At 43.2% G+C, this 25,509-nt stretch overlaps 1 protein-coding gene across 7 annotated transcripts in view; it reads right to left on the reverse strand.

Annotated features, from left to right (window-relative positions):
* LOC147215187 (zinc finger MIZ domain-containing protein 1-like) overlaps positions 1 to 25,509 on the reverse strand; it is a 121,282-nt gene that overhangs the window by 4,502 nt on the left and 91,271 nt on the right. The window contains exons 1-11 of one of the 7 annotated variants that reach the window (XM_086139858.1): positions 16,384 to 16,435; positions 11,806 to 11,841; positions 3,747 to 3,882; positions 3,236 to 3,350; positions 1,927 to 2,144; positions 1,603 to 1,804; positions 977 to 1,252; positions 708 to 890; positions 547 to 624; positions 291 to 459; positions 61 to 202 (exon numbers count right to left, since the gene is read on the reverse strand). In XM_086139858.1, the coding sequence (XP_085995984.1) occupies positions 61 to 202; positions 291 to 459; positions 547 to 624; positions 708 to 890; positions 977 to 1,252; positions 1,603 to 1,804; positions 1,927 to 2,144; positions 3,236 to 3,350; positions 3,747 to 3,790 (1,427 nt within the window). In that variant the 5' untranslated portion in view covers positions 3,791 to 3,882; positions 11,806 to 11,841; positions 16,384 to 16,435. Of the gene's footprint in view, positions 1 to 60; positions 203 to 290; positions 460 to 546; positions 625 to 707; positions 891 to 976; positions 1,253 to 1,602; positions 1,805 to 1,926; positions 2,145 to 3,235; positions 3,351 to 3,746; positions 3,883 to 11,805; positions 11,868 to 16,383; positions 16,486 to 21,903; positions 22,010 to 25,509 lie in introns of those variants that run through there. The other 6 variants (XM_086139861.1, XM_086139855.1, XM_086139856.1 and 3 more) reach the window with 6 other exon arrangements.

Here is a 25,509-nt window from a genome sequence, read left to right on the forward strand (position 1 = left end):
CCCTTTCACAATCTCATTTGATATCTGTATTTCTATTTGACTTGAAACTTGACAGCTTACCTCCACATAAGCGTCTGGTGTACCGAAGGCCGTAAGTGGAAGACATGGTTGCTGACAGCAAGGTTATGTTCTAGCCTGAAGGGCTCTAGGACTACGCCATCCCGCACCGGGAATGTCAGGCGTAGCTCTTCATTGTGGTTGGCTGAGAAGCGAGAGAGGCACGTTAGTCGGAATACCATAAACTTTAAGGAATACCGTTCCAGGTTTTCTGGCTTGAACAAGCTACGAACCTGGAGGCGGAGGGAGAGCGGTGATATTTGGTTTTATGTCGGGAGGGAAGGGCGGCTTTACGTCCTGGTTTGGCGACAAATATGGAGGGATGTTACTTCCCGGGGTCATTGGAGGGGTTGGATTGCCTGGCACCGGGGAGTGGGGGTAGTTGCCCACTGGTCTAGGTGGCTGTAAAGAAGACAAAGAGTCATTCAATAAAATATCCAAATCGTTAAAGTAAGAGATTTAAACTTATTTGTACAAACTTATACTCACCCCATTCATATTACCCTGGTTGTACTGATAACCACTCCCAGAGAAGTTATTTGTTTGGCCATTAAATGGGGGTTCTTGCTGTGATTTGACAAAAGCACATTCAAAGTGAGAAAAGTTTTGGTATGAAAACCAAAATTATATTCTTTAGGTGAGTAACAAACCTTATAATATTGGCCCATAGGCCCGCTCGGTGGTGGATACTGGCCCTGGAGCTGCTGTCCAGGCATCCTCTGGCCAGGATAGTTGGTGGACGGCAGTGGCCTGGAGGCGTTTGGTGTTGGGTACTGCCCCTGCTGGTTAGGGAACTGATTGTTTGGTCCGTACTGCTGGCCACCATAGTTTGGCTGAGCATGCAGTAATGACACATACATTTAAAAATATAGCAAGGAGACAACACTTCAGAAGAAGTATTGATTTTATATTAACTTACCTCCCCTGGATACGGTCTTTTCATTCCCTGCATACTCATGCCTTGCTGCCGGGGCCCAGCATAGCCTTGCTGGGGCATCCTTTGGCCGTGACCCCCAAAAGGACCCATGGCTTGACTCCTGGGCTGGTTCATTCCCATGGGAGGCCCACTCATGCTGGATGCATTCATTCCTGTGCCCATGTTCCCAGGGAGGGATGGGGGGCCGCGGGGTCCTGGCTGGTTCATGAACTGGCTGTTGTACGCCTGGTTTGGTCCCATCTGGAAAGAGGAACTCATCTGAAACACCAAATGTATTTGATTAGACTGGATGGTCAGTGTCGGAGACTTTTGACTAAAAAGAGTCAGCCGTAGATCAAAAGGCAAAAATGTTCTAGCCTTTGATAAAATACTGGCCAGATAAAATGTGTATTTTTTTTTTTTTTAAATAGTTAAACGTTTGCACCGGACACGCATCTTGACTCGACCTCAAACTGCGTTCTGACTTCCCATCCTACTTCACTCAAAAAATAAAAGCGTAAAATTTTACTGAACATAGCCTGACCCTCCAGTAGGATGAATAGGTGCTATTTTTCATTGTGCACGGGAATGATCTAAAAAGATAAAATCTGCTGAACGCCTCGTCTTACCGGTCCGTATTGGTTCATGTCCTTGTTCTGAGTTTCCTGCAGAGCAGCGACGGTCGCAGTGGCAGTGGCAGTTGCAGTCGCGGCAGCAGCAGCCACTGCAGCAGCTGCGGCGGCTGCTGCAGGCTGGGTAAAGTCTGAGGGAGGACGGGAGTGTGGAGGGATGCCCATTCCACCTGGTCCAGTATTGGGACCCCCGGGGTAGCTAAGTGAAATAGCGCAATGAACCTCAAATCCTCCTTAATTCAGAGTTAATTTGTTTAAAATCCACATCCACACATAGTATGCATGCAGGTGACAGAGAGTAATGAGCCCCAGACTACTTACTTGCCACCAAAGCCTCCTCCCCCTGGATAGTTCGGTCGTCCGTACATGCCTTGTTGCATGTAACCCTGGTTTGAATTGCCTTTGTTGGGGAATTGCTGCTGAGGGCCGGGAAACTGAGGGGAATTCATCCCTGGATTATTTCCAGACATTCCTGAGCCCATAGGGTTGCCTCCGGGGTTCATGGGATTGTTGTTATTGGCCATGGGATTACCCAACACCTGTTGGACATAGGAAGACATATGTAAACACTGTTAAATTCTGGAAGCTTAATAACAAGTGTTGAAATGAAAATCAGAATGTTAATAGACTGAATTCACATCAATAATGCATTGAAATAAAAGTGTTGGGTATTACGCTGATGATCGGTCAACTCATTCCTGATGATATACGTTACCATTTACCTGAAATGTATAACGAAATTATCTACACTGTTTGAGATGTCCTTTTATTTCAGCCTTCATCAAATACTTTTGAATGGTCTGCATTCTTTGTCTTAGTTCGGATTTAGGCTGTTCTTTTATCCGAAAATTTTTCATTTGTGTAAAGAATTAGTAAGTATGTTTTCCTCATCTGAGGCTTTTCTCCGTGCCCCCTCCCTCATCCCTAACCAATAAGGCAATAGTGTTGTACCTTATACAGATTGCAACAAACTCTGAAGCAAACTGTGTTTTTTTTTTTGGTCAATTGGGCTAAATAAATAAAAATGTGCTTGATTGTAATGTTATTATATATAATGTTATTTGAAATAATTTCAAAACAAATAGGACGTTTCTGTTTGATTCGTTTAAGAAATCATTTCTACTTGTTTTGGATCTATTTTCACTGTTAATTCATATTGACAGAAGTGATAAGTCAAAATAAAGGACTTGAGTTTTACAACACTCTCCGGAATAATACAGAATTTATTTAACTTTATTGTGTATAAAAAAAAAAAAAAATCCGTATCGAAGACCTTGGAAAGATAATCATAATAATTTATCCTTTATTAATCCTCGTGGGGAAATTCGTTCACTGCAATTAACCATGAGCAGTGGGCTGCCGTCCAGCGGCGCCAGGGGAGCAGTTAGGGGTTCGTCGTCTTGCTCAACAACACTTCAACACACCAGGAGGAGCAGGGAATCGAACCAGGAATGTTCACTTCCAAAGACAATTGCGCTCCCGCAACACGGCGCCCCGTAATCGAGAGAATTCTGTCACCCCGAGCAGCTTGTCAGTCTGGAACAACCATTATCGGCGCCTTCAATGCCCTAAATACTGTCCGATCAGATGCAGTTCACTAGCTTGCACTCGTAGAGGAATAGAAGCTCACCTGGCTCTGCGAGGTGTTGGTTACGCCCCAAACTGTGGTCACCACAGACAACGAACCTGGAGGCTGATTGGTGTTCTGTTGCCAAGGTACTGAGTCATAGGGAAATGACCCATCTCTGGAGAGCACGGTCAGACACACATCATGGAGACAAAACAAAATATTACATCACGTCACTGTATAAACGTTTGCCCTTCGAAACAATACAGTATATTTGCATCCGCCGATGGAAAGTTAAAGACAAATGTTTTATTGTGAGGGTGGATTACAAGAACACATTGTTCCTCTTGAATTGCACAAATAACACGGTCTAATTATCAACTATGTGTACTTGGGGTTGGTCGGAATTGTTTGTCTCTATTGACACTGAGTCTGGCAACTTATCTTGGCACCGATCCTTGAAAGACAGAGAGCTTGATATGGAAGAGGCTTTCCCAAAGTGCCCAGACTGTCTGTTCACATACCCAACAAACGTACATCATAAGCCAAAAAGCGCAGTGGTGTGAACACTGACCCATGTGAGAGGCTGGGCTTCATGGAGCTCATGGGGGGCTGCATGGGCACTTTTCCCGGAGGCTCGTTCTGTCTGTTCTTTTGGTGACGGAGGAGGAGGAGGCGTCCCAGCTCCTCACACCATGAGGACAGAAGAGCTGAAAAGACAGCGGAGGAGTGCGTCAGTGCTGGTCGAAGTTGCGAAATAACTGCGGAGATATTAGCCGTCAGCTGCAAGCGGTGTAAAACCTGCAAAAGTGACTGGGAGGGGGGATGGTGGTAAAACAAGTTGCAACCATAGGATCTGGCCAAAATTTTAGAAACTGAATGGATCAGCCTTATCAAAAACAAAAAAATAAAAATAAATAAATCAATCGGCAAGTGAAATAGCTTAAATAATTTGACGATGAATTGGAGCTCCTGAGCAAATGGAGTATTGGTCATCCCATAAACGACCTTCGTTAAAGAACATAACAGTGTCTGTTTGCACTACCTTTTAACCGAGCCAGGGTGTTCCTGCAGATCTCGGCCACTAGGATTCACTATTGGCTTGCAGATGGTTTCCAGCGTTCGCCGCCTTCTCTCTCACCGCCTACCTTCCGACCCACATGCCTACTGCTTGATTAGGTAGGTACCACAGAGCACATGATCCAATCATATGCTTTTCAGCTGCAGTGCATGTTTTTGTATACTCTGCCAACAACAAAAAGGTTCACTTTTCCTTCCACTCCCTCTCTCCCGCTTTGCCTTCCCCGCAGCCTCTCTGAGGCGTCACAGGAGAAAGAGAATGTGCGTTCAATCAAAGAGCAGGGCAGCCACCTCCTCTTATGATTCACAGCACTACTAGGCTGTGTGAGGGAGGGGCAGTTGGATGAAACAGAGCACTTGGTGATTTCAGCTGTGGTTTCCGCAGAAAGCCACGTCAATATGACAGCAGACGGCGCAGGCTGCTCTTGCAGGCAGATACACGCTGCTGCCACATGCAAAGACAGGTTGCCGCAGCAGGAATTACAGGGAGAGGGACGGTGAGAGTGAGAGTGATAAAAAAAAAGGTTGAGTGAGTCAGTGAGAGAGGAAACATCAGGCTAATGGGGCGGATGGGAGGAACAAACAAAGGCGTCTGACTCCCATTACAAACATGGCAACCAAGAGATTTGACCATACATGAGTGCTTGCAAACAGTGTACAAGCCTACTGGCACAAGCGCACACAAGAGAAAAAGGCAGACGGGCCCATATTCACACACGAGCGCAGACAAAGACGGACCGGTAAAATAAATAGGACACAAGATGTCCTCTGAGTGTGCTGAATTTGCAAGGACAAAACAGAATTTCGACATCGATGCACCCTCTCTTCCCAGAGCATCGCGCCCCAAAAGGCACCTCCTCTCCTTTCATTTGAACACCGAGCACACCAGCCTCGCAGTGTAAAGATGAGGGTTAGAATACAAAAGACATGTACAGATGGTGCCAGCAGTCTCTGCCTCTCCTCTCCTCTCTTCTCCTCTCTTCCCCGGCAAAGAGGCAGCTGGGTTTATCCTCCTTTCTACCAGTTCATTCTCCCTCTTTTTCTCTTTTAACCCCCTCCTGTTCTTGGCAAGGCAGGTGCCCGGAGACACACTGTGCTGTTCCTCCAGAGGCTCGATGTGACTTTGCCACAGCTGTGTGATGGTTGACAGAAGCGGCCACTCAGGTAATCTCCTCCTTAAAATATCACATTGGCAGGCAGTTGTGCAGTTTTGTAGGCTAGTTTTAATTAAAATAGAACCGGGTCCAAGAGTGGCTAATAGGTTTACAAGAGTCACATGTATGTTAGACTGTCCTGTGGTGTTTTAACAGCCTCCGTCTCTCTCTGGACCCCCTCCGGAGGAGATAGCTTTCAATTCAAGAGCCTGGCGATCATCCAGCACGTTACAGCTCAATTAGATCCCATTATTCCCTTCCAACAAGGGGTAACTTGCACTTCTTCTATGTTGATAAACACGTCTCCAGAATTTATCCTGTAGCCGTGGCACCGCAAGAGTGTCGGACTAAAGAGACATGATCCCCGTTTTGCGCCAAAGCCGATATCAACAGCCGCAGGACAAAAACAACAATGGTGTTGAGCCAAGCAAACAAATGACAATATATATCTAAAAGAGAGAAAACAGAGGATGAGAGCCAAAAGCGCCGGCACCGCTACATAAAAAGGAATTACCCTACCCCTCGATTAGATAAAGGACTTATCGCTGCACAAAATTACAACCTCCGCCAAGCCCCGACCTTTTTAAGGAGAGGTGCTCTGTCATTGACTCTGAGGATAAACTTTATGTTTGAAATGATAGTAGGAGGGGAAGCCAGTCAAACTCCTCACAATCCTCTTCCTTCGCTCTAATATCTCTCAACACAGAGCAGTTGGGCTCAAGAGGTTTGCCGCATAAACGGTCCTTCGGGAGAATCATCTATATTTTTTCCAGAAGTAAAATAACCGTAAAACATAATCACGAATGCATTTCACAGGCATTTACAGGGCGATATTAACTATTGTCGTGTTTTACAACGCCTTTTTTTTTTTTTTTTTCCCCCTCAGTCAACTTTGGCTTCCCGGGTCTACTGGCCTCTGTCCTCCGTAAGGGAGGAGCATATCCTGATTGCCTCGTAGATGGTCCCGAGGGCACGAGCCAGTCTGAGTTTTATTGATATTCTGGTGCTCAGCTGCATTGCCTGATGGTCAGCCATGGAGAGGGGCTGTAAATGCATCTGCTGGCTGGAACTAGATGGGTGGTTCAGTAGCTGGGCTTTCAGCTTCTAGCCTCACTCTTAGACATAAAGCCCTGGGGAGACATGACAAATGACATGCCCCTGACAGTTGTCCAATTCTCTTTGCAATGATAATACTCCCCCAACCCAACTTTCATTGCACATAGATGTAAGGCTGAGATGAGGTGTACTGATTACATGCCTTGATCTGTCTCTTTGTGTTTCACGTAAAGACCCCTACGTTAAAGGTTTCGTTCACCCAAATTGATTTTTTTTTCTTTTGGATCTTTCTACATTAGCCTCGGTATTTAATATTAAGCTGCGTAGCTGTACTTGATCAAACTCACAAGTCAGTGAAAACAATCCCCGAGCTTTCATTACTACAACCAAGTGGAAACAATTAAAGAGAGCCCTCCTCTTTGTTTCACTGTCAAGTAAAAAACTGGTGCGAGCACGGCTTCTGGTAAAAATAAAAAAGGATGGAAGATTGTTAGCGCTGGCTCGAACCACAGCACATGGTAAAGTAAACAAAAGGCAATTATAATTCCCCCCGGAAATGGGGCTGGTGAAACCGCCGCTTGTCTGGTAAATGTGCAACTTCACCAAATTTGAGAGCATGACTCCAGGTCTTGTAACTCTTCAATGTTCTATGAGGAAAATTGTCATTTACCGCTTTATCCTGTGAGTCTGTGAAGCAGCCAATATGTATTTCGTGGTGAAACGCACTGCTGTTGCACGTAACATTTAAATGCTTGAACATCATGAATGAAATGCCAGTCATCTAGTGATTATCGAGTCAACGGCAATAAGTCAGAGATGGAAATCTCCCAGTCGAAGCATCTATCACCCAAACTCTCACCGGAGGAAACTAAAGATGATTTTGGCCGATCTGAAAGAGACAAACAAAAGTATCATCCCGCAGGCCACTGCAACCTGTAGAATAAAGGAAAGGAAAGTGCCAGCCATGAATGGCGGCCATTACAATGGTCAATCGTTTACTCACAGCCTCCTCTGCAACACATTTTCCCTCCGTTCTTTGTCTTTTTTTTTTCCTCCCCGCCTTTTTTCTTTGGCAAGAGGCTGCTGGGGAGGCAGCAGGTAAGGCAGATGCCAAGAGCTCTTGTGACCCTCATCCCTCCCCCTCCTTCCATGTCCCTCTGCTCTATCTAATAGACACCTGCTCCCTTGTCTACCCTGGACCCCCAACTGGCATTGTCCCATGTGGCTTGATCTCCAATAGTCACGTGCACATAAACATACAGTTCCCCACCAAGTCATCCCGTCAAACTCGAATCGTCTGGGCTCCCATTGCTCAGGAACAGAACCAGATTCTGCCATAAACCTTTCAGAAACAATCGCAACCCCTTGCGAGTTGTTTGGGAGACGTTTGGCCGTAAAGGAGAACAAAGACCGCGAGCGAACCTACAAGAACAGCTCTCGTGGGCTACACACTTTACTTTTTGAGAGAGCTCTATTCAAATGCTGTTCCTGCATGCTTCCCTCTCTCTGCCCAAAGGATCTGAATGGACACAAGCCTCCTGCAGGCCAAAGTAAATTTAACTAAGAGCATTGGGAGACGTTCTATCCCTGGTTGCTTGGCACCTGAAAAGCGAACCCAAACTGCCGTGCTTGGTTTAAGCCGTACCATTTAAAACATTAATGCCTTACAGGGTCTTCCAGGAACTCTAAAACTCAGGGATTTATTTCATAACACAGAAACAAAACCAGGCTATCCTCCAAAGATATTTGAACTACAATTGAAGTAGTGAATCCTATCCCTGGTTGTCTCATGGCTCGCTGAAACATTTTCCGTAGAGACCGCACGGTGGCTCGCAAAAAGCTTTGTCTCGCAATGCAAATGTCACAATTATTTGGATCCTTCGCTCTATTTGCCATAGCTGGAACAGGTATAACTGGTACATGCCTGTTAATTCACGATGGGCCAGAGCAGTGCTATTTGTTTATCCACAGGGTAATTAGGTAGAAGAGACAGATTGGCCTTACAGGTGTATCGACCTTAACACCTGCTAAGCATATTCCCTCTATTCACCCTCGCAAGTCACCAACACTTTGGCACAGGGGCAAGTGAGAACTGCCTGTTGTAAAACCAAGTCTGTATACCGACTTCATTAGCGCGGTCGTGCAGACTTTGGAACAGGGTGAGTCATTTTGTAACACATTTCGGGGAAACCAATATGTCTGGTAAGTAGATTGACACGTGAAGTGCCACTATATGATTGTCAAGGAAACCGTGTGCCTCAAAGATGTGACATATTAAGTATGACTTCCACCGTGTATAAATAGACAAGCGGCTTTTATATATGGCAATGTATCGTGAAAACTGGCAAATTAAAGCAGAAATGAAAAATGATTTCTTTTGGGCATGAGAAAGGAGCTAATGATGGATTGGAGGCATTAGCACTAAAAGGTGTAACACATCCTTTGTATCTAGGCCAGAAGACTGCCTCCTGTCTGCAGTTCGTGTTTGTCTGCATTCTTTTTTTTCGTGCATTATTATCTCTGCAGCTCTCTGGGAAGTCAGTGATGCTGGAGTCTTGTCAATGAGTACTTAGGCCGGTCGCCTCATGGGGAGCCAGACTTGCTGGCTAGGTTTTATGGCTCATTTCAGAGCTGCCCCGGCTTAAATACAGCCTCCTGTTGGCCACATGGCCACAGTGCTGTACCCCGTCCGTCCAGGGAGGCGGGGGGGGGGACGGGACGCTTGGATTTGTGCCAGAAAGGTTTTACTGAGGCCAGAAGCATATGTGGCGATGTGGAGGCAAGTGACACAAAAAGAAAAAGAAAAAGCAGATTTGGGCCTTTCTGGGTGGCTGTTCAGACATCATGAGTTCTGTCTTTGTTTAAGATATTCACATTTTGTTATATTCGAAATAGATAAAAATCAATAGCATCAAAGATAACGGACGTATTTACATAAACCCTGGGTTCCACGTGTGGAGATAAAGATTATACAGCATGGCTTTGATAAATCCATTTAACATTAAGTGAATAGCATCTGAAACAACATCTAGAGGATGCTGCAATCTCAAGATGATTCATACAGATTTCATCGCTGTGTGGTTACACACAGGAGCATGCTTTTGTCAAATGAGGCCAATGTTTTAAAAGATAATCTCTCTTGGCACATGCGATGTACCTCTTTATTAAGAACAGGGCACTGCCTTTCAGGACGCCTATATTGCAGGGTGGTGAAAATCTATAGCTTATAGCATTTCACCCCCTGTTGAGAATTAATTCCCTGTGCATTAAAGCCAAACATCTCTCCCGGCCAATCTTCAATCTGTCACTGTATGTCCTTTTCCGTGGCAGTAAGCTGACTGGGAGAAAAACCTCCCTCCGAACCTATGTGTTTATGTCCCAATTTAGGAGGTTTAGTCTAAAAATAGTGTTTACCGTTCTTTGTGTCTTACCATAAGGTTTGTGAATACAAGCCCATATGCGTGGAAAATCTCAGAAGCGCAGATTAAATCTGTGAGCCAACTTCCTATCCATGGCGTCAGTTGAAAATAAACCAAACCTGTGTAATTCCGCACAATAAATGACAAACATTGTTGTGAAATGCAGTCGAATTGCAAGTTGATCTTCAGCCACAAAATGTGAAATTCATTTTCATTTTGAATGTTAACTCCAGACTATTACTGTAAATCTTGTTTTGGGACTTTATATCCCAAAAAGTCAACATTGTATTGTGTTGACTTTATTCAAGGAACCTATTTGCCTTTCAAATTATTCTATGACGCTAGATTTTGTTTGAGGAAAAATAGTATAAAGGACATATTGAAAGAAACACACGCAAAAACCTCCAACCCAAAATATTTAAATAAACTTAACTTTAACCTAGTTTGGAAACAACGGGCCTTAACATATCGATCTATATATTCAAAATGTACTTTGTCCAATGCACTTTTTTTTAACAAAAACAAGTTACTTATTGCAACAAATGATTCGGCAATTAAAAGCAGATATGTCTAGTAGATATTAATCGAAGATATATACTGAAACTGTCAACGGTACAAACATGGTCCTTGAGTTTGCAGGAAAACACCTTTTCTGAATACCGCAGGTGTTATCAAAATGTCGTAATTACAATTGACTCACACAAAAACTCAATGTTGTCAATTCATTGTATAACTGATGATCCCTTCACTGAACTCAGTCAGATCTCTGAAACTCAGCCAACTGCCAACCTACGAGCCAGACTCCACCAGCACAGTGACATGCGCTTCTGCAACCAGATTATCAGATGAGCCGACCTGTAAAGAACCGGCTTACTGGGGCCAGACTGTTTCCATGAGCAACAGGCTGCTATTAACGAAGGCCCAGCCTTAAGCTCTTGTCAACAGTGATACTAATTAGGCGCAGAGCAGATGTGCCCAGACTAGTGCCCACCTCAGGGTGCTGGGCATGACCGGCAGTGTCACAGTGGCATACGCTGGCAGCTGATTCACCTGCGACCTTTTCACAGTGGGCCTGGGGTCAATGCTTCCCGTTAGATGTACAGTGAAAACAGACACTGGAGGAGCCCGGCCCGGGTCCTGGCACCCCTCTAGGCTCATTAGGATCGTCCGTATGTGCAACAGCTCAAGATTTGAATAACAGCCTTCCTTATGATTTGAATAACAGCCTTTCTTATGATGGACACAAATGGGAGACGATGAAACTAGCAAGACTTTGCAGATAGATATAGCATCACACTGATTTCTGCACGTCTGCTGATTTCTGCAACATACTCCGTTTTGATGTAATTTCTTGATACATTTTTCAGGTTGCATATTTTTGGACGTAACTTTTTTTGGTACAAATTGTAATAAAATCATATTCATTTTACACATTTTTTTCAATATAATGTGACTAGCCAATTCTTCTAAAGGAATAAAGTTGAAATATATCTGTTACTGTAGCTCCTGAATAGCAAAACTTCATGTTCCAACACAACACGGTGTTACACGAATATACTATTAGCCTCAGCCATACTATCTTTAAATTCTAAGAAATCTTGGTAACAATACAATCAAAAGAGAAAAAAAAAAAATCAATGATTTCAATGTACAGTGAAAAGAACATGTGCGAACCATGATGCAGGCAGGATGACCATGAGTGGCATGCTTTATACTGAGAAACTTTTAACAGACAAAACAACAGCAGCCATGTCGCTCTTCTAAATGATCAAAAGAAAAAGCATATCAGATATCATTCCATGTATTGCACATCTACACAGCTGAGTGAGGTGACAGAATGGAGGGACTGCAATGAGAATGATTTGCTTGAATCCAGCCAATGTGTATGAGTTTCCTGAGAAGCACTGCAACACACAACCAGTACCTGAGTCAGACTGACATCTCCTGCAGCAGTTGGTTTCTGTAGGGTTCAAATTTTACATTTTACTGGACTTTAAATACATTTCTGCTATATTTACGCAGTGAAGTATTGACATTTCACCATCTCCCCCCCCCGCCCCCTTTTTTACTCCACACAAAAACCGAGAAGTGATAGGTTTGTTGACATTTCAGGCAGGTTGGACATCGACTTTAAAAATCTGAGTGGCCAAAATGGTACTGAGAGAAAAAGAGGACTGACTCTTCCAAAGTGCGGGGTGTATATAATTTTACAGTGTTCCATACTTTTTATGATCCACTGACGGAGAAAGAAATGTACTTGCAGTGCAGGCAGTTTACGCTGAAATGAAAAAGCTGGTTTTTCTGGCTTTAATACTGCTACAAAAAAATTCCTTTTGAGTGATGAAACACAGCTCTCTCTCAGATAGGTCTAATCAGGGGTGATTTACTTAAATACTGACCGGAATAAATTCTTAAGGGGTATGAAAGTATGCTTTTGAGCGTGCAGGGCAAATTCAGGCGAAATCTCAATCTGTTATCAGAGGCGGTGAATTTCATTGCTGTCTGTCTGCAACGGTCAATAATGGTCACATATGACTTTTAATGTGCTTCACCATCAACTTTTCACAAGTTTTCCTTCCCCATAGTTAATAGCCTCGTTCCCCTCTCAACAAGTGGGTCTCCCTTTTCCAACCACTGGAAGAACTGCCGTCAAGCTGCTGGAACAATGTAGTATAAAACGTCTAAAAGATGAAGAGAGGCCCCTTTCTCCATTTCTGCTGTAGCTACACGACAAGTTATTTCCAGAGCTGTATTTGACTTATCCACAGCTGGCAGAAAGAAAAAAAACTAAACAAAAATGAACCAAAAAAAAAATATATATATATATATATATGTATATGTATATTTAAATAATGGAGTAATCATAAATTCATAAAGGGAAATTACTTGTTGATTGAGTTTGGTAGCAGGGTCTTTTAGAATAAAATTAAATAAATAAATAAATAGATAAATAAAACCTCCATCAAAAAAAGTATTTCTGATTGTAACTCTGAAGTGCTTTATGGGTTTGATTAAAAAAAAAAAAAAGTACAACTAAAGTGGTTTCTTGCAACTGCAAATGTCTATCTCCCATCTCTCGCCAATCATTACTCTGTGGACCCTCACATTAAGTTCATTAATTATCCACTATACTGAGAAACTGATAGCATTGTCAAATCATACTTAGAGTAAGTAGTTTGCAGTAGTTTGGTTCAGACACTTAATGAAATTAGACTCTGGATACCAGCCATTTTTTTTCCTGTTAGAAACCTAATCTCCCTGTGGCTATGTTTAATTAAAATTCTGCCCATACTACTTTTCAGCATTAAGCCTGTGCTCAGCAATGACAGGACCATTTTTCATAAAACGTTATTCTAAATTTGATCAAACATCAAATTTTACCTCGATTTGATAATCCAAAAGGCCGGAATTGTAAATAGTCATTGCTCGCAGTATCCTCTTTCTCTTACAGGCCAATGGCAATGCTGACTGCTGTTTGTTCAGTTTGGAGTATTATTGAGAGACAAAGGGGAAATGGCTTTGTGATTTGACAACTCATGCAGAGAACAAGAGATTTGTTGAGGTTGACAAAATAACAGAAATGGATAAATGGAACAGTAGATTACTGAACATCAAGCTGAACAATTCTTTATCAACACCACCTGTCACAAACCTGTTTTAACTAAGGGAGATTAAAACTCCATCAACAACACAATAGTGGAAAATAACAAACAAACAAAAAACAAAACTACTTGAAATAGGACAATATAATGAATAATTTGAGGTTGTGAATCAGTTAAATGAATGTGTTTAAATGAACGTCCCCAAAAAAGCAAACTAAAAACATCCACTATAACACAAATGTATTTTTAAAATTATGTATATATATATTTTTTTTTTTAATTTCATTTATTTAGTTATTTATTTTTCATATTTATATACTGTATATATATATATTAACAGATTTAGCCTTGAAAATGTCCCTTTGTTGAGGTGGCTCCAAGCATAGCTTCTCAAACTTTCACTCCCAATACATTTCCATGGACTCCAACATTTCAACATTAACCCCTTTAAGGCAGCTAAGAAATTACAACATAAACAACATTTCTTATTATCTTTTCCTGAATGAGCTCATAGTTGGAGCAGACAACAATTTGATTCAGAGATGGGATATTCTGGGCCAAGTTGCAGAGCACTAAAGAGCCCTGTAGACATCAGACATGTATTTATTTACACCATGAAGTCCTATTGGTCTTCTTGCAGCTTTTTATGGTGAGTAGTATAATTCTTTATGACACATGCTCAGACTTTCAGTGAGACTTGTCTGCACTTGACTTGCACTTGAAAAAGTAAAGGAAGGGTAAAACATACTCCACACATTCACCAGTCCCCGAATTTCTGAAAGAAACTCTAGTCAGATATGTGGGTTTGTGTCTTTACTTCCATGTTAACGGGAATGTTAATGGACGATTTTCTGGCAACTCATGCAATTCATGCAAAGATCTTTGTTAAAGTGGTTTGATTACTGAGGTCCGGGTTAATGCGTTCATTGATGTGTTTGTTATATGAATGGGATATATTGCTAGGCTTGCAACATGCTGACCACATTCTAGTTTTTATGAATGTGATTATGAAACTGTTTTGTATTTCTTTTAGACTGTATCTCTGCCTTTTAATTTGTCAACCTGCGCTAAACAGTGGAATTAAATGCCCTTATATTGAGGTCTTAATCTACATTTAGGTAAATAGAGAGCAGTCTAGGTAAGACTGTATTACAAACAGAATATTGCGTACAGAATATTAATCTGGAACCTTTCATACCTATCCACAATAATGCCAGTCAGCGAGAGGCCGACGTCACGCGGACCTTTAAAATACAAATACATACAAACTGTAAGATTCGTCTCCACGGAGGAAGCCGAGTCTGCAGACTGTTAAATCCTAAAGTGTGTTTTTGACATGTATTGAAAAGTTCCTCGCATGGATAAACAGGTGCAGACAGTACATCTCATCAAACCTGTTGCTCTGACCACACAATGGCTCGACAGGCACTGAACTACACAAAAATCAAACCTCTTAACCCTTCCAATTTCCAAAGGAGCGCGGATGAGGCGGGGGCGGGGATCGAACATCTCTTTACTGAGCCAGGCTGGTTGTGCTGTATGGCATGGGGGGGAGTGGGTGTGATAAACTGCCAAGAGTCTCACTGAAAATGCCGCCTCAAGTAGGTCAGCGCGACTCAGAGAGATAATCAAGGCCATTTTGACCCCTTCTGTGTGAGCTGTAAGTGGGTCAAATGCGGCAGTCAGCTGTTGCAATACTATCACGCGGGGCGCTGGGAGGCACTCGTCATACTGTCAAACCCAATTCTGTTGGTTTGAGACGTGGCAGGGTGCCTGCCTGCACCCACCAATTCGGGACTCAAACATCTATTTGGCCTCCCAAGGGGTGAAACAAGTTTCTCCCAGTGGTACCATCAGATCTACCTTCCCTCTTATCAGTGACTACAACCCCGTAAACGCACAACCCTATTGAACTGTTGTCTCCTCCTTCTTGACAGCTCGCAGCTTTGCCCCATTCAGGGAAGATTCTCCCCATCCATCCCCCCCTGTTCCCCGCCCTCGTGTCCAAAATGCCACCCACACTTCAACCGAGACAACTCTAGCGTCGTCTCCGCTTATTTCTCACTCCGCTGTGCGGCAAAAAAAAAAGCCACTCATGTGTCTAGAAACACTTCTGAGCACAAATCGACTACTGCAGAACAAAGGGGATACAGGGCAGCCTTAATCTCTGCAATACTGAAGCCAGCAGCTATTTTAAAGATCTTTCTGTGTCTCTCTATCCCTCCCACCTTCCTCTCCTCTATGTAACATTCTCCCCCCCCCCCTTTCCCCTTGTTTCCCTGGGTGTCTCAAGGCAGCAGCTTCTCTCAGTTTTCCTCTCCTCTCTCCCTGCGTGTCCAGTGACTGACTGCACAATACACATCAATTATTCATGGCTGCTCTCTCTCCATTTTCGCAGGCAAAACCAATCACAGATGGAGTCATTGCTAATGGGCTCCTGCTGTACTTGCCACCAGCTTCTTTTGCACTCAAGCAACAAATACCCCAGAGACAATAAGAAGGGAAAGAGGGATAATCTGCAAAAAAAAAAAAAAAAAAAAAAAGGGGCGCTTCATCCTGCACTAATAACTATGAGGAGCACGAGAGGACGCACACGTCTTTGACCGGAGAAGGCAGCAGGTAGGTATCGTCGCGAAATAATTTTGCAAAATTCCGAGACGACTTTTGCAGCAGCAAAGGGTTAAAGTTGGGTAAAGGGGGTGGGGGAAGGAAAGAGAGAGAGAGTGAGAGAGATGGAGAGAGCGAGTGAGCGGGCAAGAGAGAGAGAGGGAGAGAGAGAGAGAGAGAGAGAGAGGTAGACAGAGAGGCAGAGTGTGAGAGAGAGAGAGAGGGAGAGGGGGAGAGAGGTGGGAGGACAGGCAGAGAGGGAGTAAGAGAGAACCAAATGCTTATCTCCTCACCTCGGATGTATGCAGCTGTTATTGATGTATCTTCCTTTTCTGTCTAGTGATCCATTGCTTGCTCTCCCAATACACACATCACACAGAAGCAGCCACAGCCACTTCGCCAGAAGGGAGAGAGGGAGGGGAGGGAGGGAGGGAGGGAAGGAGGGAGGGAAGAGAGGAAAAAATGCAGGCAGCTCACATTTCAAACTTGCAAAGGGGGGTGGTGCCTAATGTGCTAGACAGCCTGTATCTTGGCCTGCGTCCAGAGCAACGGGTAAAAGAAACCTCAATCAGTTCATTTAAAGCGGCATATGCAATGAGGGAAATATACCCCGGGTCCTGATGCAACGGGGAGAAAGGGAAGATTCAGGTATGAACATGAATCAAAAGGTTCCATCCATCCAACCTACTCTTTGCAAATAGTTGACTTAATCCATCCAAGTAGTCATTGTAATTAAGAAGCATGGAGCGGGAGGAGGGAGGAGACTGGGTATTGTGGCTTCCTGATGCACAGAGGGGTTGAAATCAAGAGAGGGAGGGGCCAATTAAACCACATTTGTTTTTCAGCACACATGAGCCCAAATAAGCTTTTGGATAAATAATTACACACCTGTTAAACATGTAAACTCAGGGTAAATGCAACACCTGAGGCGATCCAGGGTGTCTCGTGACGTCCGCAGATAAAAACATACTCACGCTCACATGTATTAAGTCAGTTCGGTTTACCAAATTAGTGACTGTTCTGTAATTGAAAAAAATGAATAAAAAAAAGTAATTACTGACATTAGGCTTATCCATCCATTGTTTACCGCTTATCCCACGCCATGGAGGGAGAGGCTGGATACACCCTTGACTAGTCGCCAGTCAATCGCAGGGTCACGAGTACAGACGGACAAACATTCTCTCTCATTCACACATCTGGGTCATTTTCTCAATTTTACATCAGGCTTAATGTAACTTTATTTAAATACCCCGCCAGATGGAACGGTTACGGACAGTACGTTTCAATGCTATCGCCTCCTGCTTCCACAGACAAAACTACAACAGAGGAAGGACAGCCGTGCTCAACACTTCTTATCTCTGGTCTCCGCTGTCTGTATTTGCTGTCCTGGTATTTACTATCAGCTAAGTGCACTGTGGGTGACTTATGGCCCGGCACCCCGACTGCAAGTTAACACATCAATCATGCCTTGCTGGAAGACTTCACTTGATAATGCTGTGTAAAACACAGAAATTGTCCAGAGCAGACGGGAGGTGGATTTATGGCTTCTGTGACAACAATCAGGTGGACTACCATGAGCCTTTAACTGCAAAAACATGTTGTGCGGCTACATTTAGTTCAAATCCTCAATTTGTTCTAAATTCTGCTGGGGATCCGGGCACTTCTAAAGATACCAGATGCATTACACTCGATTACACTCTCCGCATTTTGGGGGGAACTGATATAAAAGGCTGCACAGGAGAAGGTTAAGTTACAAACCACATAAACAGCTTGTTTTTCTCTGGTGACCTTTGCTGCAAATCATGACTCATTTTCTAGCCCAGTTTTCTCTGTATTACTGCACTCTCAAACTACATAATGAAAGCAAAATATTGTGCGGTTGGCTTCACCTGAAACTACCACAGGACTGTTATGATCATAATTTACCGAAAGTGCGTGGAGTTTAGCGCACTATTAACATTGCTTACTGTCACCATTGCCAACACCACTGTTATCTTAATACATATGCTTATATAACGGGTCCGTTTCGGACCGACGCGTCCCTATCGCTCTCTAAAATGTATCTTCCGATCGAGAAAAGAAATCTAAATTTGTGTTATTTCTCATGAACTGGTGTTTGTTTACAACATCGAGTTGCCATCTTAACCTGAAAAGTCCAGCGACATCTCTACCGTCAATAATAAGACCAAAATGCCAGTGTCCCTGTTTAAGAAAGCCAACCCACTAAAGAATTAACACTGGGAGACGGTAAAAAATATTAGGGGCGGCAGACTCAAAAGCTTACTGTCTGCCAAGGATGTTAATATGTCTGACCTCTTCACTGTGTTTCTTTGAGACCATCCCACACATGAAATACACCCGATGCCTACGGCTTAAACCCTCTGTTGGAAGGTAACTTCATCATATAATACACATTAAAATGACAGTTGAGAATGTCAAAAATGTTATCGTCAAACATGCTATATAATTCCACCTTTTGCCAATGAGCAAAAACATCACCAAATACTGACAGAGAAATAAATTGTCTAATTGTCCAGACTCTGTGCTTTAAGCTATCAAAGATTGGGAATTTAACATACTGGGATTATTGTTGTGAATCAATACAATTCGGTATTGTGAAACAACAGGTTTAATCTGTATTGTCAAGGAAATAGATCATGGCTACTAAAGTAGGATCTGGGGGACATCTATCTCCGGAGTGGTACAAGCCACGATAACAAAATAAAAGGACATAGATATTCCCGCTACGCTGACACTGTTAACTAAAGCCCACAATGTCTAATGATCACACGGTGCTGTGTGTGTAAAACAAGTGTAAAAACAAACTAGATTAAGAGAGAGAGCTAAAGCCCAACTAATTATCCGCTGAATAGCTGGTTTACCAGGCGTTATTACATGAGAGAATGAACCAACTGAAAAACTTCGATTGGCGTCCCCTCATCTGAGCTGGTGCCTCCTTTCACTCTTTAGAGCTGAGGAATTCCAAGAGCTTGTTGAGGCGCAAACAATTGGGAATGTGCCATTCTGAGCCGCTCAGATGAAAAAAAGGTGATCAAGCATTTTTTTGTCCACACTTTCAAACCGCGGCGCATGGCTATGGTTTTACAGGAGGGGTGTGAAACTGATGAAATAGGCCTAACAGGGCTTGTAATGTACCCTGTGATGAAGAGAGGGAGCGGGGAGGCCCTGATGAGTTTATCCACGCCGAGAGAGCGATCTCCTCGCTTTCATGTCGCCGCAGCTCCACGTGTGTCGTTTTGCGGCGCAGTAAGACAGTCCTAGTAATCACAGATTAATAGAACAGGCTAATCTCATTCACAAAGAGGTCACTACTAGCAGATAGACACCCATCCCCCCAGCGCTCGGTGTGCATTGTGGGCTGCTGGCACAAAGGCAAAAGGACTACAACTGCCAGTTCCTCCCTCAGTAGATCTCTTAAAGCCCTCAATTCACCGTAGAGTTTTCTTTATCTTGTGAGCTCGAGAGTCATTCCATTAAAAAAAACAGCGATCGCTACTTACAATAAACATTATCTACACCTCTGAAATCGTTACTTCGTAACAACTTAAGATACCGAAGCTGATAAAATCGATAGGATTTCCAAACGATGTTTCTCTGCGGCACACAGACGCGCGTTGGATAGGCACTTCGAAGCTATTTCTCGAAGACAATTAGCAAACCGCTGCTCGAACTGTCGGGAGGCGTTTCATGATGAATTAATATGTCAAAGATACAACCTGTTTCAGCCGTGAGTTTATAGCGGACATTGATTTTATACTGCTGAAATCAGCTCTGCCCTCCCATCAGCACAATTTCCTGCTCAATTTTCTCCCGTGTTCAGGAGAGGAATTTCGATGACATAAGAGAAGCGCAATAGCTTGACCACACATTGTGTCGGAGCCAAGATATCCAGACGACAAGTTAGACCTGGTTAAGATGGGACATCGAATCTGATTAACTTATTAGTGTTTATCCACTGACCCGATGCTGTGTACGCCAAATAGCCTTGATCTCAACCACAAGCTTTTTTCTTTTGCCAAATACATACACAGGTTTTCAGAAGATTACAAGGCGCACGATGTGGTCGCACAGGCCGGTTGATTACAAATACAAGATCTGGCTTTCATAAATGTCCCGAAAATTGTTTTTTTTCTTTTTCCAAGAAATGACCGGATTTCAGCCACACAAGTCTGTCACCAGCAAAACAAAATGAATGCAATAAACGATTTTCATCCGGAACATTAAAAGATAAACCAACTCGTCATGCAAGAAATGTCATATCGATGCCTGGGCTGAGAATCTGTCCTCTCTGAGCAGCTTGAATTACATTCGCTTTACGTTTTTATCTATTTATTGAATTACAACTTTACAGCTTCCAAAAACTCCTGCGCGCGTCTCTTTTCTCAGAAGTGTTTTCAGCTTATTCAGGCATCCTAAATGAAAGCCGGACACTGAGTTGTCTTTTTAGTGTCGGATGGCTGACCTGCCGCCGCCATCCCGGCCCAATCATGTGACTAACTCCTTTTGCCTGTCGCTCGGCAACAGCCCTGCTGGATGTCGGGGAATGGGTCCTGCCCCTGGGGCCCTGTGGGAGTGTCTTTTAAGAGCCATCTCCCAAGCTGCCAGGGAGGGCTTTCTTTTTGCTTTAACAACCTCCTTGAATGGGGCCTCCACTCTTAGCTTCTGTGGGCTTTGTGGGAGAATGCAGGGCCTTTACAGTGGTTTCCATTGACTCTCTCACTCCACAAACCTCTCACTCGACAGACCGCTCCTCTCGAAATATTCAGGTAAATGATTGTCCATGAAATGCACTTTGGGATTGCGCCTGGACTTAAGTGCTTGCTGCTTTTCCAAATGACTGCTCTTGCAACAAATTATTCAGAAAGAGAATCAATTGGCAATCGTATACTCTTAGACAGTATTACCGTGTTACCGACGGAGTATGATTTCCAGCTGCAACGGAGCGACATCGCATGAGTTGAAGCGTCATAAAACCACGTATAGGGCAGTGAACGCCATAAATCACAAAAGACAAACAAAGTGGAAATTCAAACAATATGTGGATCTGACTTTCATGTCCTCGTCAACTCGGTGCCGAGGCCACGCACACAGAAGCGCAACCGTACTTTCTACGTAACCCAAGACAGACGGAAACCACAAATCAAAAAACTTTAAAGTAGCACAAGATTATCTTGTTATCTCGTGAGCTGTTGACAGACCGTACGTCTTTATCCCCATCAATGTTCCACATTCTTTTTCATCACCTTTACAACAAGTCTGTCAATATAATCTCAACAAACATTGTGGTGCTGTATGAAAACAGGAACTGTCCATCACTGATAAAGTATTCTTGTCATGTGTAAAACGAAAATGGAAACTTAAGCAATTCTTTTTCATCCAAAACGCTTGAGAAGAACTACGAGATGACGTTTCCGATCATTTTGTAGCGGGTGTGACGTGTTACGCTGAATATTTGTTTATACCGGGACGATGATCACCTTTTTGGGGAGATGGAGAATGATTCCTGTATGAAAAAATAATAGGAACTAACTTTCTAAAACAAATGCAAGGAAATGATTGGATAATTTCTGTACTGAAATACAGAATTCATTCAGGAGTGAGCATTAAACGTACTTAAATAGCGGTTTACACCATTGAGTTCAATATTTTGGAGTGCAAGGATCTCGTACTGTCTAGTAGCTAGGGGTGGGTATCACGAAACGCAGCCAAAAATGCAGGAAGGAACTTCGAGCCCGTACAGGCCAGAGCGTCCAGATGGTCCGAGACAGCAGTTGAGAAAACTCTGGTCTTACCTGCTGATTTTGGAGTGAACTTGTCCCTGTTGGCAGCGCACACAGCCAGGAGCCGGTAGCCCAGGTCCAAGTCAAAGCCCTGCTGGGCTGCTACACGACTGACCACCTGAACACAGAAACGACAGCGTTAAATCCGTGTCGACAATTTCAAAGATTCATCACGCTCTCCAGTTCAGTTTCTCGAAAAAGAAGAAAACCGCTAAATCACAAGGTCGTTTTTTTTTTTTCTCGGAGAGCTTCGGCAGAAGCCAGATATCACGTAAATGCCATGATATATAAGAGGGTGTCGAAAAAAGAGGAGGTCCGCGGATGCAAACGGTGTGGTATGTAGTTAAGTGCTCATTACATCTCTTAAAATGCACTAGAGTAAACTTCCCGGCTTTCCTTTACATATCCACTTTACAAATTTAGATATCAATGTTGACATTCAGTTACCAATGTTTTTTCCACAAATGGCTTTACGGACAAAGGCAGCGGTTTGCCATCCAATTCCTCACCCACAGAAAGGTGGGTTTACAAATACCTCACCATTTTGACCGAGTGTAAACATGTTTTGTGTATCATCCTGCTATTAGGACAATATCAATAGCTGAGGCAAATTTCTGTCCTGTAAGATGTGTTTCTCATAGCACGCAAAGAGATACGAGATGAGCCGTGATGAATACTTTTAAGAAAAGATAGCAATCACAGCTTCAAAAGGTTCAGAGAATTGTCAACGTTCCAATGATTTGGGGAGTAAATCTCCCTCATGTTGTACATCTTGCAGTGATTTACCATCGCCATTATCAGCTCAAAGAGACCAACGCAGGACATGCAGTCCATGCGTACCGCGTGGTGCACGGCGCGTTTCGAGACGGGGGTTCTTCTCTCTTCCCGACTTCTTCAAATCTACAATCCTGCTGTCACACACAGAGTTCAGGACAAGCCTTGAGGTAGCACAGCTGAACACTACTCCCCGCACCGTATAATTATCTTCTGTAAGTATAACCCTGACGTGTCACCAAAACAAAGTATGTATATCTGGCTTTTATTTATAGGAATATCCCATTAAGAAGATATACGAGTATAGGCTTTCTAATTAGAATCTAAACTACTGAGGGACATTTTCCTAAATGGTAATTCTAGTGCGAGGAATTACAACTAGCAGTTCTAATTTCAGGACCTTAATTGTGCAAAGCCAGTGGAGCTGTGGTGGTCTACCATAAGCAAAACAAGTGCCTTTGCATATAAATCCAATCATCTGTGCGAGCACTGAAAGTGCTTTAGGTGCAGCGCTGTTACTAAATAGATACGTTCTAGTTGCTACATCCTACACGTGGGCTTAAGTAAAAAAGTTAAAGCTCGAGACATTCAGGAATAATGAAAACCGCTCAATTAGAATGCTCGAACACAGATTATTTTCCTGCATGGCGCTCATTTGCAGGCAGGGTTTGACGACGGCTGCCTGACATCTCGAAATGTCAATGTTGATGCAGCGGTGAGATGCAACAGGGTGAAGTGTTATTATATTACTGTGAGAACAGGTAATTTCAAAATCACATCACATTCTCTAAACTCTCTCCCCGAAGCAGCTCGTGTTAAGGTCTATACAAGTCGTGAAGTAAAAAGGGAAAGCCTTGAGATTTTCACTTCAGGTGACAAATTGAATTGGTAAACTGGAGGAAAGGCACCTGCTGCCACACATTAAGGCAGTAACACAAACAATCGCTTGAACGGGAGGGGTGAGGGCCGGGGGAGGAGGCGGTCGCTCGGGTCGCAGCGGTTTCACTGTGGCGTTCAAGTACAAATCTCTTCTTTTTGCCTGATACAACCATGCTTGCTTGGCTGGGGTTATGAATTGCACCAGTAAAGAGGCTATAAGTGACTCTTATCTACAGCTGGAGGCGGCACAGAAGTGAGCATGTTAAAGCACAGAATGGCCGAAGGTGACAGGTGAGTGACATCCTCAGAACATCCGCTGCGCTGGGAGACTGTTCTGTCTCCGAGCCCCGAAGCGCTAGATGATGATTCCTTCATTCGGTATCTCCGGTTACTTTGATGTAAATTGGCCTTCGAGTTCCACTCCGCCACTTTTTTATGTGAATTTTTTTTTTATGCATATAAACCGACTAATTCACTTCCGTCCTAAATCACTGACTGAAGTAACTACGGAACCACTTGTGATTTATGCATGTCTAAAATGCGCTAATTTCTTTTTTTTATATTCCTTTAAACAACAAAAAAAGAGCCACAATATTTGGTTACTTTATGTCCAGCTGCTGCAGCATTTGGCGGTTCATCATCTTCCTGCATACTGAAGAACGTGGTTTGTGTGGCTGTTGACTGTGACATCATCACTACATTTCAATTCATGGATGAAAATGAAAATGTCATGCAATATTTTTCATCTAACTAAAGTAAAGGCTTTTGAGTTCTTTTTAGGTAAGTGGAAAGTGTTTTGAGCCCCTATTGGTGCTCCTGGACCTGAACGGCCTATAATAACAATAAATATCGCAGCTCCATTTCTATAGGCCGTGGTGGGACTTTCAACTGCAGCAACCTGTCAGTATCGCCTCAGGTGACATGAGGTTTGATTTGCGAGAGAACAAGAGTTTCTACTCATCTCATGTAACAGTGCATTTTAGTCTAGACATTTTGATACAAAGGCATCAGCCCTTTAATTGTCACAGAGCCAAAAATGCCATACAAAACCTTTTGCGTTAAATCTTTACACATTTATTCTGCCTGTAAACGTACAGACAATGTTCTTTGTATAATCATTAGGATCCTTTGAAAATCACATGATTTTGCTGTTTTACTGTCTGCCTTTATGAATCTTATAAGGATCCCGCTACTTTGCTATTGTGACCTTTTGAGAGCACTTTTCATATTGTGGCTTTTTAATGTGGTACTAAAAAGTTTCAACACAACCCAGAGTTCTTGGATGCCCATCTATCCATGCACCCGCTGCTGAAGAATAATCCTCTTCTCTACATTCTAAATATGTTGTAAATATGACTTTTACCCAGTTTTTGGTACACATCAAGCATTATATGCAAGCATATGAAATAATAATAATATCGAGACAGCAAAATATAGCTTAACTCTGCACATCTTCTTTACCAGAGGTTTGGTCTTCCCTCTCCCGGCCAAACAACAAAACAGACACTCAAGCACACATGCATGCAAGCAAGCAAGATGTCACACACACACACACACACTCACACACACACACACACACACACACACACACACACACACACACACACACACACACACACACACACACACACACACACACACACACACACACACACACACACACACACACACCAGAAGACTTGGCATAGACTCAATCACACACACAAACAAATGTTAAGTTGTTTCATTAAATGACAACGAGCACCTGTGTGACATGTTGTTGTTTTTTAGCACATTAGACGTAGGACTGACGCTGAAGTGAATAAGGAATGGCTTCTACAGAAGTGTAGATAAACCAAAGCTGACCTCTGTTGTGTGCAGTGAATTTGCAAGCGACTACTACCTTTCAAGCCTGCAAATAAGAGAGATCTCTCGTGGGTTATTCTCCTAAAACCTAGATTGAATCTGAGATTGGGTTTCTTTTGG

Source organism: Fistularia commersonii, chromosome 32 (genome assembly GCF_037954325.1).
Source record: "Fistularia commersonii isolate RoL2024-O1a breed Wild chromosome 32, RoL_Fcom_v1.0, whole genome shotgun sequence".
Taxonomy (NCBI): Eukaryota; Metazoa; Chordata; class Actinopteri; order Syngnathiformes; family Fistulariidae; genus Fistularia; species Fistularia commersonii.